This window comes from Meles meles, chromosome 3, assembly GCF_922984935.1.
Source record: "Meles meles chromosome 3, mMelMel3.1 paternal haplotype, whole genome shotgun sequence".
NCBI lineage: Eukaryota > Metazoa > Chordata > Mammalia > Carnivora > Mustelidae > Meles > Meles meles.
In genome coordinates this window covers 135512507-135529709 of record NC_060068.1, presented here as the reverse complement: position 1 = coordinate 135529709, position 17203 = coordinate 135512507, and the positions used below count along the sequence as shown (strand labels likewise).

Genomic DNA, 17203 nt, shown 5'->3' with positions numbered 1-17203 from the left:
GAATACCCAAACTGTCCCCAAGTACTCATGCACATAAGAACATTTTTTGGTAATGATGCTTCAGTTCACCATTTAAAGCATACGGTTCAGTAATTTTCAGTATATTCACAGAGTTGTGCAACCATCATCGTGATTGATTTTATAACATTTTCATCACCCCAGAAAGAAGAACCTTCATGCCTATTAGCAGCATCATCTATTTCCTCCAGTCTCCACCCCAAGCCTGTGCACCCACAAATTATTTAATGTCTCTTTTGATTTGCTCACCCTGGGCATTTCCTTTAAAAAGAACACTATGTTTCTTTCCCTTAGCAGATTTTTGAAGTCCATCCATGTTGTGGCATGTGTCTCTATCTCATTCTTTTTTATGGCTGAATAATATTCTGTGATAGGGATACACCGTATTTTATTTACCCATTCATCAGCTGATGGACATTTAAGTCATTTCCAGGTTTTGGTCATCACAAACGGTGGTCCTGTGAACATTTATGTACCAGTTTTTATGTGGAGGTATATTTTCAGTTCTCTTGGGATTAGACCCAGGAGTTGTAACATTGTGTTTAAAACTTGGAAGGACTGCCAAACTGTTTCCCAAAGTTGCTGCACTATTTTACCTTCCTTTCAGCAGGGTATGGGGGTTCCAGTTTTACATCCTTACCAACATTTGTTGTTACTTGTCTTTTTGAGAATAACTGTTCTAATAGATGTGAAATGATAACTCACTGTGATTTTGATTTGCATTGCCCTAATGACGAAAAAATATTAATAATTTTAATGTGCTTATTGCCCATTTGTATATCTTCTTGGAGCAAGGTCTGTTCCTATCATTTGCCCATTTTAAAGATTGGGTTGCCTTTCTGTTACTGAATTTTAAGAATTCTTTGTATAGTTTAGGTAAATAGCAAATGACTTCCAGGTGGTCTCTTCCATCCTGTGGATAGTTTTTTCACTTTCTTGATGATGTTTTCTGAGGTACCAAAGTTTTAAGGTTAATTTTAATGCTGTCTATTAATAGACAGCTAATAAAATCAAAGATATTTACCCATTTTTTTATTGCACTGCTTGTACTTTTGATGTCATTACATATTCCCGAGTCACAAAGATGTACTCCTGTGTTTTCTTCTAAGGGTTTTATTGTTTTGGCTGTTACATCTAGGTCTTTGATCCATTTTTTTTTAAAGATTTTATTTATTTATTTGACAGACAGAGATCACAAGCAGGCAGAGAGGCAGGCATAGAGAGAGGGAGAAGCAGGCTCCCCGCTGAGCAGAGAGCCCGATTCGGGGCTCGATCCCAGGACCCTGGGATCATGACCTGAGCTGAAGGCAGAGGCGTTAACCCACTGAGCCACCCAGGTGCCCCAGTCTTTGATCCATTTTGAGTTGATTTGTTGTGTGGTGTGGGCTAGAAGTCTGGCTTCGTTCTTTCATATGTGGATATCCAGGTGTCCCAATACCATTTGTTGAAAAGAATATCCTTTACCCATTGAATTGTTTATTTTTAGATTTTCAGTTCTGTTTTATATCTTTATACCAATACCACACTTTTTTTTTTTCACACTGTTTTGATTACTGTAAGTTTGGACTAAGTTTTGAAATTGGGAAGTGGGTGTCCTCCAGTTTTGTTCTTTTGGGGGATTGTTTTGAATTTCTGTGTGAATTTTAGGATTAGCTTGTCAATTTCCTCACAGACGCCAGCTGGGATTTTGATGGGGATCATGTTGGATCTGTTTGTTCTTTTTTGGGATTGTTTTGAATTCTGTGTGAATTTTAGGATTAGTTTGTCAATTTCTTCACAGACGCCAGCTGGGATTTTGATGGGGATCACCCTGGATCTGTATCAGTTTGTGGAATACTGCCATCTTAACAATATTAAGTCTTCTAATCTATGAAAATGGGATATCTTTCCATTTATTTGTGTCTTCTTCAATTTTTTGACAATGTTTTATAGTTTTCAGAGTGTACATTTATGCTCTTTTTTTTGGCAAATTTATTCCTAAGTATTGTATTATTTGTGATGCTGTTATAAATAGAATATTTTCCTGATTTCATTTTTTGACCATGCATTGCTAGTATAGAGAGATACAATTGATATCTGTGTGTTGATCTTGTATCCTGTAACCTTGCTGAACATAGTTGTTCATTTTAATAGTTTTTAGTGGGTTTCATAAGGATCTTCTATATATAAGATTAAGCGTCTGCTGATAGAGATCATTTTACTCCTTCCTTTCTAACGTGGATACCGTTTATTTTGTTTTCTTGCCTAAATACACTGGCTAGAACCTCCAATATAACGTGGAATAGAAATGGAGAGAGCAGACATCCTTGTCTTCTTCCTAATTTTAGGAAAGCATTCAGTCTTTTACCATTAAGTCTGAAGTTGGCTATAGATTTTGTTTTGTTTTAGCTGCCCACTATCAGGTTGAGGAAGTTCCCTTCTGGTCCTGGTTTGCTGAGTGTTTTCGTCATGAAGGAGTGTGACTTCGTCCATTGTTCTTTCTGCATATACTGAGATGACCCTGTGGGATATGTCCTTTATTCTGTGATATGGCTTATTACATTAATTGATTTTTGGATTTAATGTTAAACCCATCATACATTTCTGGGATAAATCTCACTTTCTCATAATATATAATCCTTTTTATACAATGCTGCGTTTGGTTTTGTTGGGCAAATTTTATTGAGCACTCTCTACCAAGCAAGCTGTTTACATGAATTAACTCATGCAGTTTTTAAAGCCTAGGAGGTCGGAACTGTTATTATTCCTTCTATCAGAGACAAGGAAGCTGGGGCTCAGAAACACAATGCCATCTTGCCAAGGTCACAGAGCCAGCAGTGGCAGTTAGGATTCTAGTTAGTTCTTCATCCCACTCTCACCAGATAACCACCTCTCATGAACATATCAAGAGTGATGTTAGGTGATTTTCAAGATGATACCCATTGTTTTCATTGTTTCTATATTTTAGAGTTTCCCTTTGTTTATGGCCAAGTGATACTGGTTCTCTGTTCGTGATTGTAATCTGAGCTTCCTTCTAAAATATATTTATAAAGCAAAACATGAAAAGTCTTTGTAGACAAAAATATTAAGTAAGTCATTGTATAGACAGTTTATGGGTATGACTGCATATTTCATATTGATTTAAGTTATCTGTGCTGTCAGTAGTGAAGGAGAAGGAATGGAAAAACTAGAAATGAAGACATGGCCAATTCAGGTCATCTCATTTCTCCTGTGTCGTCAGGGGATTCAGATGTGTTCACGCATTCATCTGCTACTTCCTCAGTGCCTAATCTGTCTTCAGAGCTCTGCTGAGGTCTCTGAGGTTTTCAGTGACGGCTAAGAAATGGCCTGTCACCTCATGGAGCCTACACACGCATGCCTCATTCTACGCATCTGTGTTTTCTTTCACTGGCAAACGCAGATCGATGTCCGGTGGCCACCTGGACCTCTGTATTTCAAGAGGAGGGTTCTGAGGCTGCCTGGGGACTCCCTGAGGAATAAAGCCGTTATCAATTAGTAACGGTGGCCCTGACATGGAAAGAGGAAGTATCGGTACTCACCACCCTTCCCAGGCAGCACGTGTCAGCAGAGAGGTACCGCTGGTGGACCGAAGAGTGCCATTGCTGTGTCACAAGGTCACTCTGTGTTCTAAAATTTGAGGAACTGCTACAGTTTCCCAAGGTACCGCACTGTTTTACTTTTCCTACTGGCCACATCTGAGGGAGGGTTCCTATTTCACAGCCTCACCTACACTTGGAAGGGAGCAATTACATCCTAGCGTGAGCGACCTTGAAGGATGAGTGAAATCAGGTCATACAGTGAGAGAAGGAAGGGAATTTATTTCAGAGATAACTGTTTACAAAACATTGAAGCTTTTCCCTTTAAGTGCTCACATGTTAACTATTTGAACCATTTTGAAGGAGTTCTTTCTAATATATAAATGGGTTTTTTGCTATTTATATTCCTTCTCCTCCTTTCCCACTTTTAAAATCCTGGTATCTTGGACCTAGGGATGGCTTTCTTGATGTCTTGGGCTCCCTGGCCATCTACTTGTGAAAAAGGATTTTTATTTATTTGAGAGAGAGAGAGAGACGGAAAACACGAGCAGGAAGAGGGGTAGAGGGAAAATTAGGCTCCCTGCTCAGCAGGGAGTGATCAGGGAACCTGACCCGGGGCTTGATCCCAGAATCCTGAGATCATGACCTGAGCCAAAGGCAGATGCTTAACAAGCTAAGCCACCCACGTGCCCCTACTCATCCGATAAATCTTTATGCAGCTACAAATGTGTGCTTGAAACTGTGCTGAGAGCTGGGTGTCAGTTAGACACAGCTCCTGCCCTCAAGAAATTTGTCATTTTAGGGCAGGAGAGAAGATGTGGTAATAGGTGTAATAAAGCATTATGGATGCCACAAAAGTAGGGGCACACTGGGTTTTAAGGAGGGCCAAAGGGGAAAGTGAATTTGGGTAGTGGGTAAGAGAGTCAGAAAGACTCCTTAAGGAGTTAACCATTCGCTTCGGTCTCCCCGAACCCCAGGGTCATCCTGGCAGTGTATGCAGTGTTTGGTGGGTTCTGTTGTGTGCTGTGCTCTTGGTGATACTTCTTTAAGCTATTGGAATATGTACAGTTCTGCTTCTGTACTTTATGGCCCCACCTCCCATGCTTGTAGTTTCCTCTCCATCCTGCATGGCTCGGCCTCTCCTGTCCAGGCACCATGATGAGGCTTGCTGCTGTCAGCGTTGGGGCTGCTCCTAACTTATGGCTTTATTTTATGGACCAGGCGATGGGTTAAAAGAAGTGCCAAGTGGCTGCAGTGAGGTTTGGAGCCACAAGGTTTGACCGTGGGGGTCAGTGGAATGTTCTTGTAAAATTCTTCACTTCCAGCCTGTTCAGGAAAAGCCACATGCTCCATTCTGGTGGGGTCATTGGAAGTCCTGTAAGTTGCACACGGGTGACTCTGAGCCTGCCTGGCTCCCACACCTGTGAAGGAGCTGCCTCTGACATGTGGAAGGGTCTCGGCTGCAGAGGAAATACTGACCTGTGGCCCCACGTCCTGTCACTGCAAACCTGGGTCCCTGCACAGTCCCCAACATGCCCAGTGTAAGTGCATGATACACTCCAGATTCCTTCTTTGGATTTTTCCTGCTCAAATGCTGTGCAAGAATATGTTTTTTTAGGGGAGACAGTGTAAGCCTCCTTTTATTTCCTATGTATTTATTTATTTACATATTTAATTATATAATATTTCTGTACACAAATAAACTCATATTTATCATTTTTAATTATGTATTTATTTGCTTTCTAGCTGGAGAGATTTACAGGCAGGGAAAATATTTCCTGACCTCTTGATGTTTGTAGGACCCAAAGGTGTCAGTTACCTAATCTTTCTAGGTTGGCAGAGTCTTGTCCTTCTTGAGGAGGGAAAAAGCAGTCAACCTGGAGGGGAAAAAGAGAAGTCAGGTCCTTGGTACCTTTTATAAAGGTACAAAAGTAGGTGTGGTCTAGAGAAAGGGCATTGAACTAGAAGTCAAGATATCCGCTTTCTGCCCTTAGCTCAGCCACCAGCTGGCCACGTGACTTTGAAAGAAGGTTTTTCACTTCTCAGTAACCCTGTGCTCTCCTTAGAAAAACAGCAAAAATAACACCTGTCCTCTCGAAACTGCAGGGTGATGGCGACTGAGGAAATCAATATGAAAGACCTACAGAGTTGAGATGTTGGAGCTGAGATAACAGTAGTCCCCTCATTTTTTTTTTTTTAATAGAATTGTGGCAATGTTTGATTCATCCATTCACCACGTTAAAAAGAGGCCACCCGCCTGCTAACATTTCCCATGGGCTTACTTTGTGCCTGCTATTGGGCAGCATTCCACATTCTGTAATGTTATATAATCCCCAGAATAAATCATTGACGGCAGGGACTAATTATTGCCCTTTTAAAGGTAGGGAAACCGAGACTCGAGAGGTTAAATAATACACTTACGGTTATGTAGCTAGTACGTGGCAGATGACAGATTTGAATCCATGCTATACTTAGCCCGGTATTCCACTTCAGTAAAAAGATCTTGTTATTTTTCCTTTTCCTTCCAGAAAGTCAAATAGGAAATGACAATGCAGATCTTTTTTGCTTCTAGATCTTTTGCTGGATTTAGGGTGTGGTTAGTCAGCACCTGCGTTCCCCAGGCCAGGTTCTTCTGGCACCCACGTGGCATTTTGGGGGCCTACCCCCACTTGCTCGGGCTCCATCAGCCATGTCAGCCAGGGTGCCCCTAAAGCCCTTCTCTGAAGCAGATTGCCTTCGAGCCCAGTGCTGTTTCTCCTCGGTAAAACCAGGCCATTGCGTTCAAGCTCTTTAGAGAGATGCTGAATTTAAATTGGCTGTGAATGCCCCACCCTGAGAGGCCGCAGCTGTGCCTGGTAAAGTGACACGCCCAGAACACCGTTCGTTTTTAAATATTTTTATGAATTTCTCTTCCAAAGTGGCAAAATGGCCACATGTTCATTGACTGGATATGAAGACTTACTCTCCTTTGGAAATTGCATAATAGGCAGGACACTTGAGCCAGAAAGCAAGTCCTTATTTTCACGTGTACTGCTTAAAATTTCCAGAATGTCTTTTTTTTTTTTCTTTCTGATTGATTTGGAGTTGGCAATGATTTACAGCCCTTGAGTTAAAAATGTCCGATTTCCTTCTCCCTGAGACAGTGAATGATCTACAAACAAACACAGGAATCCATTAGAGAAGCTGCATTTACAAGGAGAAAAGAAAGGTTGCATTAACAGAAATAAAGACTCCTAATTTACTGGCTGGTAGGCTGTTCACTTATTGATTCTCTTCGAGGGAAGTGCAGGGGCGTTATTGTGTTAAAGGGAAAACCTTAGGGTTATTCTGGTAGATGAGTTATTTTGAAGTGTGTGAAGTCCAGAAGAAACCCAGAGTGTAGGAGGAAGGTGAAGGGAAAGATCATGGCAAGTGGGAGTCAGGGAAGGTGAAGGAAGGGGAGATCGGTTAGAGCGGGTGGTATATACACCGAGCCTGAGGATTTCATGAACATTTTGAAACTTGTGACATTGAATAGAAAGATACAATAAATCCCCGTGTAAGCATCACACAGCATTAACAGTTACTAGCTCACAGCCAATGTTGTTTCCTCTGTTACTCACTTTTTCCCTCTCTAGTATTATTTGGAAGCAAACCCCTGTATCATTTTATGCATATTTTAGTAGGTATTTCTAGAAGATGCAAACTTTTTAAAAATATAACCTTGATATTATTTTCACATCCAAAAAATAATAGCACTGTTTCCTTAATATTATTAAGAACCCAGTCACTCTTAAATGTTCCAGTTTCCTTATATACGATTTTCTTCTGATGGCTTGTTTCAAAGAGGATCCAAACAAGGGGACACACTGTGGCAGTTTGTTAGTCCCCTATCGGCGATGGCTTCCCCTGCATCTTTTTTCACCCCCATGGAATTTATGTGTCGAAGACACTGAGTCATTCATCCTGCATAGTTTCCCATAGATTGTTTTACTGGTTATATCACTGTGGTGTATTCTAATGTGTTCTTCTGTCCTGTTCATTTACTATCAATGGGTGTCAAGGGTTTGATTGGGTTCGAGTGTTTGGCTTTGGGTCCAGCATTCTTTGTAAGGTGATGGTGTGCTTTTCCATCAGGAGGCACATGATGTCTGATTGTCTTTCACTTAGGGATGTTAGCAGTGGGTGATGATCTGTGCCTATATCCATTTGAGGAGTTAGAAATATAGGAATTTTTTTTTTAAAGATTTTATTTATTTGACAGAGAGAGAGAGAATACACAGACAGGCAGAACAGCAGAGGGAGAGGGAGAAACAGGCCCTCTGCTGAGTAGGGAGCCCAATGTGGGGCTCAATCCCAGGACCTGGGGATCATGATCTGAGCTGAGGGCAGGTGCTTAACTGACTGAGCCACCCAGGGATATTTTATTTGTCAGTATTTCTGGGGGAAAAAAAAAGAACTTCTCTATCTATAGAGATGAACATTCCCCTTGGTTACCCAGTGGTCAGTGTGTATAGGAAAGGCACATTAAATGTTTGCTTCTTTCCTTTTTTGTGCCTACTTTTAACATAAAGGTGGTTCACTGGCAACCTCCAGCAGTAACAAAATCATAAAAAAACACAACGTTTTAGTAAGTGTCCTTATGATTTCATGGATTTAAACACATTTTATATTGCTTCAGTTGTACTGAGTTATACTAACTGATGCTCACAGTGCCCCTTCGTTGGCCAGTTGAAAGCTGCCTCAAGTTGGCTCCTGGGTCCCTTGGACACACCGCAGGAATCCTAGATAGAGAGCTGCTGCTTTGATTTCTGCTCTGACAACTTGTTCTAAGCCTTTCTTATACATTTTCTGTCCCAGACCTGGACTGAGCTATTTCTCCAATATATTCGTTCTTTTAGCAGAAATAGCTAAACACACAGCTAGGCAGTAAAAACCAGTAAAAGTGCTCATTGCTCATGGGTTGGTCATTGTGTCCTTGTCTTTTCAGTGCACAGAGCTAGGAGATAAACACACATACACATACATACAAACATACGTATATATGGTATATTTAAAGTCAAAACATGTGATGACTTCCTACTGATACCCCAAATTCATATTCAGGGCTATTTAGTTGACTTGGTTTTGTATGTCCTTTCTCTCATCAAGAATACCTGTTCTCAGCACCACCAGGAATGATAGAGCATTCCACAATTGCTAATCTGTCTTACCTTACAGTGCATTCAAACTTTCTCACTGCAACAGTTAACCAATTTTTTATGAAAAAAAGCTCGAGATATTTTATTGCAAATCTTCATCATTCTTAGGCTATCTTCTGCCAGAAATTTCTGAGTTTTAAAATCACTTGGAATAGGTTCTTTCTGTGTAGTTATGCCAAAAACTAATACACATATACCTTAATTTGTTTTATCTTACTTTTGAGGGAGGAGTGGTTGCCTTTTTTTTTTTTTTTTTAAGATTTTATGTATTTATTTGACCGAAAGATAGCACAAGTAGGGGAGCAGCAGGCAGAGGGAGCGGGAGAAATAGACTCTCCACCAAGCAGGGCACTGGAGGTGGGGCTGATCCCAGGACCCCACCATCATGACTTGAGGCAAAGGCAGCCACTTAACTGAGGAGCCACCCAAGTGCCTCGAGTGGTTGTTTTTTAAATTTAAATTTTATCTTATAATATGTAAAATATATGGTTTCAAAGTCAAATCTACAAAACAGGTTATTTTCAAAGAAATCTTCCCTACCCATTTAACCATATTCCTGGTTATCCTTCTTCCCCTGGGATGGCCAGATTTTAAAATTAGATGGTTTATCCTTCCATTGTTTGTTTTTTAATGTGTGTGTGTGCATGTATACATCACTCCTTTCCTAGATAAATGACAGTGTATTGTACACAGCATATCCTGGAGGTCACCCCAGATTTGGCATGTACCGATGGATTCCTCATTCCTATTTACTGCTGCCTAATATCTCACTGTGTGGCGGTACATGGTCTCTTCAGATAATCTTCTGTTGAGGGGTGTTTGCATTTTGCATACTTTTGCTACTGCAGGTAGTGCCCCAGTGAATAGCCTGGTGCATATATATGTATTTTTGCATTTTTATCAATGTGTCTTTGGGATAGGTCCCCAGAAGTGATTACTGGTCAAACATTGAAATACTTATACGAGTTTGTTAGATATTGCCAGATTTCCTTCCTTGTGCTGTCTCACATCCTTACTAAGGTCCTAGGGATGGAGCCCAAGCCTTTTATTATTAAAAAGCCATGCCTGTGCGGGGTGCCTGGGTGACTCAGTGGGTTAAGCATCTGGCTCTTGATTTTGGCTTAGGTCATGATCTTGGGGTCATAAGATTGAGCCCCACATCAGGCTCTGTGCTCTGTGTGGAGTCTGCTTGATATTCTCTCTCTCCCTCTCACTCTGTCCCTTCCACCATCAATAAATGAATAAATAAATCTTAAAAAAAAAAAAAAGCTGTGCCTGTAGTACTTTGGCATAAGCACCAACAATCACTGATGTCTAGCATATGAAAAGACTTAGCACAGGGCCCCTGGATGGCTCAGTCAGTTAAACATCTGCCTTCAGCTCAGGTCATGATCCTGGGGTCCTGGGATCTAGTCCCACATCGGCCTTCCCTGTCAGCGGAAAGCCTACTTCTCCCTTTCCCTCTGTCTCCCTCTGTCTGCCGCTTCCCCCTGCTTCTGCTCTCTCTGCCTCTGTCAAATAAAATCTTTTTTTTTTTTTTTTTTTTTTTTTTAAGAGAAGACCTAGCATGGAGATGGACCTCATGTCAGTACACACAGCCTTGCACTGTGAATCTCAGCACTTGGAAGGAAAGCCCAAATCTGGGGCTTCTAGATTCCAGCCCCAGCCCCACACTTACCAGCACTTGACCTTGTAAAATTACTTCAGTTCTGAGCTTCTGTTGGTTCTTCTTTAAAATGGTAATAATCATAGCACCTACCTTTATAGGGCCCGTGCAAGATTAAAATAGGGGAGTGCTTGGCAGAGCGTAAAGGGTAAAGATATGTTGATTTTATTATTATTATTACTACTACTACTACCAGTATTATTATTACTTGAATTAATGAAGAAAGTTCTTAGGGCTTTGGTGCTTGTAGATCATTTTGTGCTATAGGATTATTAATCCCTCCTATAAAATGAACATACTAATGTAAGAAGGGAGACAATTTTTTGTGCGTAGGTTGGCAAATGGTTTTGCTGTAGAACTGGATACCACACTTAGAACTCAGGGGAGAGAACACGAAGAAGCATAGGTATGGAGAGGACCTAAAACCACCCCCATGAGGCTGAGTGCCTGCAGAGAACAGAGGGAAGTCACTTCTGAGCTCCCCAAGCCCTCCTTGGCTATGGCCTTTGCTGTTGTCCCAGGCACGATGGGGAGGTGTGCTAGAAGACTCAGTGACAGGTGCAGCAACACTAGCTGCTCGGCCCTGACCTGCCCTCCCAGCCGTGGGCTGGACGGAGACACTGGTTGGGGGCAGCATGCCCTGGGGTATACTCTGCAGGCCCTATACCCAGCCGTCCTGTCTGTGACCCTTCTCTGCCCTGGTGTTGGACGCCACATTTCCTGACAAGCGATCAAGACACATTTTCTGACACTTCAGAACTCTAGCCTGCAAGCCCGTCTCACACTTGCCTGAGATCGGGGAGGGGAGGGGTGCTCAGACCGTCAGCACCGTGGCTTTCTGTTGGTTTCCTTATCCACGTGTGCTAACGGGCAGCTCGCTGTTACTATTGTCTTATGAAGCTCAGTTTTTAGACTCTCGTTCACCTAGTCCGCTCTGTGTTTTGTTCTTTGCTTCATTTATTTCAGCTTTTGTAATGATCAGTGCCTGCACTCTCATTTCTTTGGGTTGATTTCTTTTTTTAGATTTTTTTTTTTAAAGATTTTATTTATTTATTTGACAGACAGAGATCACAAGTGGGCAGAGAGGCAGGCAGAGAGAGAGAAGAGGAAGCAGGCTCCCTGCAGAGCCGAGAGCCCGATGTGGGGCTCAATCCCAGCACCCAGGCTTTAACTCACTGAGCCACCCAGGCGCCCCTTTTTTTTTTAGATTTTTGAGTGAAAATTAGGTTCATTTAGTTTTACTTTCTTACTTTCTGCTAAATGCGTTTAAGATGTTTATTTATGTTCTCTTTCAGTCCTAAGTGGTTTATAATTTCGATTTGAATTCCTCTTTAACGACAAATGGCCTTGAGGTATTTTTTACAGATCTTCATAGGTAGGGGTGTTTTTTGGGCTGCGATTTGCATTTTTGATTTCTAATCGTATTCATGGTAATCAGTGACTGTGACTTCTAGGATGTCACGTTTGGAGGAACTCCTGAGAACCTGTTCTACGGCCTAAATCATGAGCTTTTTTAATCAGCGTCTCACAGAGGCTTTGAAAAAAATGAGTATTCTGTTTGCTGAGGGCTGAGTTCTTAAAATAGTCATTAGCTCGGCCTGGGTAAGTAAGCACGTCTTCAGATCCCCTTCAGTCTCACTGCCCAATGCAGCTCTCGTCAAAGCCACCGCACTGTTCAGGGTCCAAGACAAAAACATCCATTTAGGACTGATTTGTTTGGTGTGCTTCACAAAACCCCTCCAGGCCAAGGAAGATCATGGCACTTCCATTTTTGCAAATAAGGTTAAGCCTGCTAGAGTCTGAATTCTTTTAGTTCTGGCTTACTTGGCCTGTAAAATGTAGGCCCTGGTTTCAAGTGGAGAATGGTGGCTTCTCCCGCACGGGTGTTGGTGCTGTGCAGTGATTCAGGCGCGGACCGGCTACGTATCCTCAGAAGTAGCCGAAGCTGGGGGCCGGCCGCGGCCCTTGTCCAGCCGCAGGCCCATCTGAGGCTGATGGGCCTTCGTCACAGTGCTTGTCTGGGCGTCCCATGACTGCGCTGAGCCTTACCTCTTCGTCCGTTCTGTGGCCGAAATACCACCCGCCATGTTGAACACGGGGTTGCGGGGTGGCCCCGTCCAGGCAATAGATGTTCCAAAAAAAAAAAAAAAAAACAGCACAGGATTTTGTAAACTGCAAAGAGATCGTCAACTCTCAGGCATCAGTTGCAAACACTTTGTGAAGAAGGAGCGAGTGGAAGTGGTCTCAGTGCGTGTAAACCCTCTTTCTTCTCTGGAAGGAGCCCCCCCAGGGGGAGGCTGAGAGACCCTTGGAGGCCCCTGACATCCCTCTCCCTCGGCGCAGAACGGGGCAACCGCAGCCATGACCACCCACGTGACCCTGGAGGACGCCCTGTCCAACGTGGACCTGCTGGAGGAACTGCCCCTCCCTGACCAGCAGCCATGCATCGAGCCGCCGCCGTCCTCCATCATGTACCAGGTCCGCTTGCCCGGAGCCCCGGGTGTCCCCCGAGGGCTTGCCCTGAAGGCCCGGGGAGGGGGGCTGGCTGCCTCTGAAAGGTGAAAGGTCCCAAGCTGATGGAGTCCCTCGTGCCCTACCAGAGCTGAGGATGAGGAATAGATTAGCTAGTAAACGTACACCAGGGCTGTTCTCCCCAGGGAAGGCTTGTTGATCCGCTCTGACCCCAAATACCTTCCCCGCGGTTCGTGCTGCGGCACCAACCAAGGATTTGGCAGCTCTCATCTCATGAATTAAATATTACAATTTAGAAACCCCTGGAGCCTGCCTGGGTAATTACTTTTCCGTCATGTATGTGAGAAGAGCTTTCAGCTCCCCATAGCAGCTAATGGCTCAGAGAAGGCAGTCACCATTGTTTGCCTTTGCCTGAGCTTGTGACAAACCATGATCAGATTGCTCAAAACCATGACCGCCCCCCCACCTTAGGGCAAGCTGGGAAGGGCATCGGTGTAGCTAGAGTCAGCCTCGCAAACAGCCCCTCGTCTGGGTGTGCTGGGTGAGTATGCCACGTGAGGAAAGAATAAGTTATACAAATTTTTAGCTGTATCTGACCTCTTGTAGGTTCTGGGGCTGCTAACTGAGACTCAATATGAATGCATAATGTATTTGTAATTTTGTTCAGTAGTTAGATTTTAAGCACAAACTTGGCTAAAGAGTCAAGTCACAAACTTGGCTTATTCACGTTTTCTAACCCAGGTTGAATTTTTAATTACATAAGTATCTTTTTTATTACAAGCAATACAGAAGAGTATAACAAATAAAAATCACCCTGTAACTGTGACTACAAACACACACACACACACACACACACGCCCCTTTTTACCATATATATGATATAAATATATATTATACATAGATATAGATATTTTTACCAAAAAAGAAACCATCCTATATATATTGGTCTATGATTTGGCTTTTTTAACTTAAAATTTATTAGGGGTATTTTTCCATGACAATACTGCAATGCCACCATTTTATTTTTAACCACCACCTAGTACTTTTAAGTCCATCGTATAGATATACTATTACTTATTTAGCCTTTTGCTGTTAATGGACATTTGGACGGTTTCCAGTTTTTTCTGTCGCAAAAAGTGCCGCAGTTATCCTCCTTGTACGTAAGCATCTGCAGCCTCAGGTGAGTGTTTCTGCAACTGCCGGAGGAAAGCGATGCCCATCTTAACTTTCAGAAGCTAGTTAGGTTTCTGAAGTTTACCCATTTACTTCCACGTCTCAGGCAGCCTGGGGAAGCAGGTGCGGGCCCCGTCTCGCCGGCGCCTGCCCAGTGTGAGTGAGTCAGAGTGGGATTTTCTTGGGGGAAGATCAGAGGACGATGTGGAGATAGGTTTCCACACAGACCTGTGGCGTTCTTTGGCAGCGGTTTGGACTCATTTTTGGACACCCAGCCACCTTGGACTTGTTTTCCAACAAATGTTTTTGCCTTCTAATTCCTGCAGGCTAACTTTGACACAAACTTTGAGGACAGGAATGCATTTGTCACAGGCATCGCAAGGTACATTGAGCAAGCTACGGTTCATTCCAGCATGGTAAGTCGCTGCGATCCTGCCAGCATGGGAGGGGGGTGCAGGTGCTCGGCTCTCCCGAGAGCTGCCTGCCTCAGTCAGACCTGTCTCCATAAACCCGTTCTCATGCCCTGCCCCACCCCCCCTCCCAGGGCCTGGGGCACACTGTTCCCATCTTCCAGCTTTGCAAGCCCTACTCACCTGTAGGGCCCCATCTGACCCTAATACTCTTCACATTGCTGAACTTCTGGAGCAGTGCAGGCTAACATATGATCAGATCCTGCCTTGCCTTATACTCTACAGGTTACTTCTGGCTGGGTGGACATTTCTTTCTTGACCAAAGCAGAAGATTTCTCAGAATGAAGAGATGATGGTTGTAGAATATTATGTTATTGACCCAAGGAAGTTGGTGGTCTGAGTTATTCACAGTGGGGGCCGATGGTCCGATAGGTCTGTACCTGATCCATCTGTGAGGAAGTCCCCTCTTCCCTCTTGGGCTTTCATTGATGTTATTCTCCTGTAGCCCTGGAGTTGGAAGCATTCCAGAATCCTCCTTCAGAGTCTTCGTCTACAGCTCACTGGATCTTTCTCACTGCACCAGTTATATACTAAAGCCTGGACTTACCAACCCTGATCCCATCCATTTAATAAATACTGTGTACCTGGTACCTCCAGAGACTGTGCTAGATGTTGGAAGGGAATGTACAAGGACAAGTAGGGGCCAGTCTTGATTCTCAGTGAGGCAAGCGGGAAATAGACAAGTTTTCCCTTTATTGAACACTTTCTGTGCAGAGAGTTTATTTAAACTTTTTTTTAAAAATTCTGGTGTAGTTAGCATACATGGTTATATTAGTGTCAGGTGTACGATATAGTGATTCAGCAGTTCTGTACATGACTCGGGGTCATCATAGTATCCTCTCCATCCCACTCCACCCAGCCCCCACCCACCTCCTCTCTGGTAACCATCAGTTTGTTCTCTGTAGTTAAGAGTCTGGTTTTTGGTTTGTCTCTTTTTTTCCTCTTTGTTTGCTTATTTTATTTTAAAAATATTTTATGTATTTGACAGAGAAAAATCACAACTAGGCAGAGAGGCAGGCAGAGAGAGAGGAGGAAGCAGGCTCCCCGCGGAGCAGAGAGCCCGATGCGGGGCTCGATCCCAGGACCCTGAGATCATGACCTGAGCCGAAAGCAGAGGCTCCAACCCACTGAGCCACCCAGGCAAATTCCACATATGAGTGAAATTATATGGTATTTGTCTCTCTCGGACTGACTTACTTTGCTTACCATTTTAGTCTCTAGATCTCTCTAGGTCCATCCACGTTGTTGCAAATGGCCAGATTTCATTCTTTTTTGTGGCTGAATATTCCATTGTATATCTCTACCACATCTTCTTTATCCATTCATCTGTCAATGGACACATAGGTGGCATCCATCTTTTGGCCATTATAAATAATGCTACAATAAACAGGTGCATATATCCTTTCGAATTAATGTTTTATACTATTTTTAATTTGGAGGAAACTTCCAAATGAACTTCCACCGTGGCTGCACCAGTTTGCATTCCCACAAACAGGGTGCAACAGGACTCCTTTCTCTCTACATCCTTGCCAACACTTGATGTTTCTTGTGCTTTTGATTTTAGCCCTTTTGACAGATGTGAGGTGATATCTCATTATGGTTTTGATTTGTACTTCCCTGATGATTAGCCTTTTTGAACACCTTTTCATGTGTCTGTTGGCCTGTCTGTATGTCTTCTTTGGAGAGATGTCCATAAGTTCTCTTTTGGGTATTGTAACTGCACTGTTTGAATCAGTTCTCACCTCTACCCCGTGAGACAGGTTTTATCACAATACCCATTTCACAGACAGGGAAAACCAGAGTCCAGAAAATTTAAGTAAATTACTCAAGGTCCCACCACCGACAAGTGATGTTGCCAAATGCAGGTCTGTCTCACTACAAAACCCGTGCTCTGGATTATTCTGTGCAGGCAAATAGAAATGCACAAAGTCAAAGGTAAATGACTTGGTAAAAGTTTAAAGCTCTGCGATTTTGAAGGGTCCTTGAGAGGGTCAGAGAAAGCTTAATGAAAGAAGGGGCTTTTGAATAGGGCCTTGTATACTCTATGTATAGACACACACACACATTTTAACCATATATAAGATGACTTAAAATGTATAAGATATTCTCATACATGATATCATTGGAGCCTTATAACAGCCCGCTGACTTGCAAAGAGATCATTACGTCCATTTTAGAGATGAGAAAACTGAGACCTGGAGAAGTGAACAAGCGAGTCGCTCATGATGCCACAATGGGTAAATCACAGGGTGGAACCTGGGATCCAGGCTTTTGATTCCGAGTCCTGATCTCTTTCCACTCATCTCTGCTGTCTCACATAGTTGGAATTCATCTGTCAGAGGTCAGGTGGGGAGAACATCCTAGGTGGTGGAACTAGCAGTAGGAAAGACACAGACAGAGATTCTCAGAGACTCCCGGGGTTCGGGTGTCTCTGCGCATGCACATATATGATGTCCCTTTCTGTGTCCAAATTCCCTTCCCTGAGCTGCACACTGGAATTGCCTTGAGAGCATTAAAAAATACTGGGACCTTGGCTCCTCCCTCAGGAATAAGGGTTTGGGTCTGTTGGGGCATGGCCTGGGCATCAGGAGTGAACTTGTGATTGGGGCCAACTCTACCTGAGAAAACTGGTGACATTCTTAAGGTAAAAGGTGAGCCCAGGCAGAGCCAGGACCAGGACTTAAGTCT

General features: G+C 43.2%; 1 protein-coding gene across 4 annotated transcripts in view; it reads left to right on the top strand.

Moving 5' to 3' along the window:
* CYFIP2 (cytoplasmic FMR1 interacting protein 2) overlaps window positions 1-17203 on the top strand; it is a 125505-nt gene that overhangs the window by 8236 nt on the left and 100066 nt on the right. For 3 of the 4 annotated variants that reach the window (XM_045999391.1, XM_045999388.1, XM_045999389.1), the window contains exons 2-3: window positions 12679-12878; window positions 14372-14461. In XM_045999391.1, the coding sequence (XP_045855347.1) occupies window positions 12762-12878; window positions 14372-14461 (207 nt within the window). In that variant the 5' untranslated portion in view covers window positions 12679-12761. The remainder of the gene's footprint in view (window positions 1-12678; window positions 12879-14371; window positions 14462-17203) is intronic. The other variant, XM_045999390.1, reaches the window with a different exon arrangement.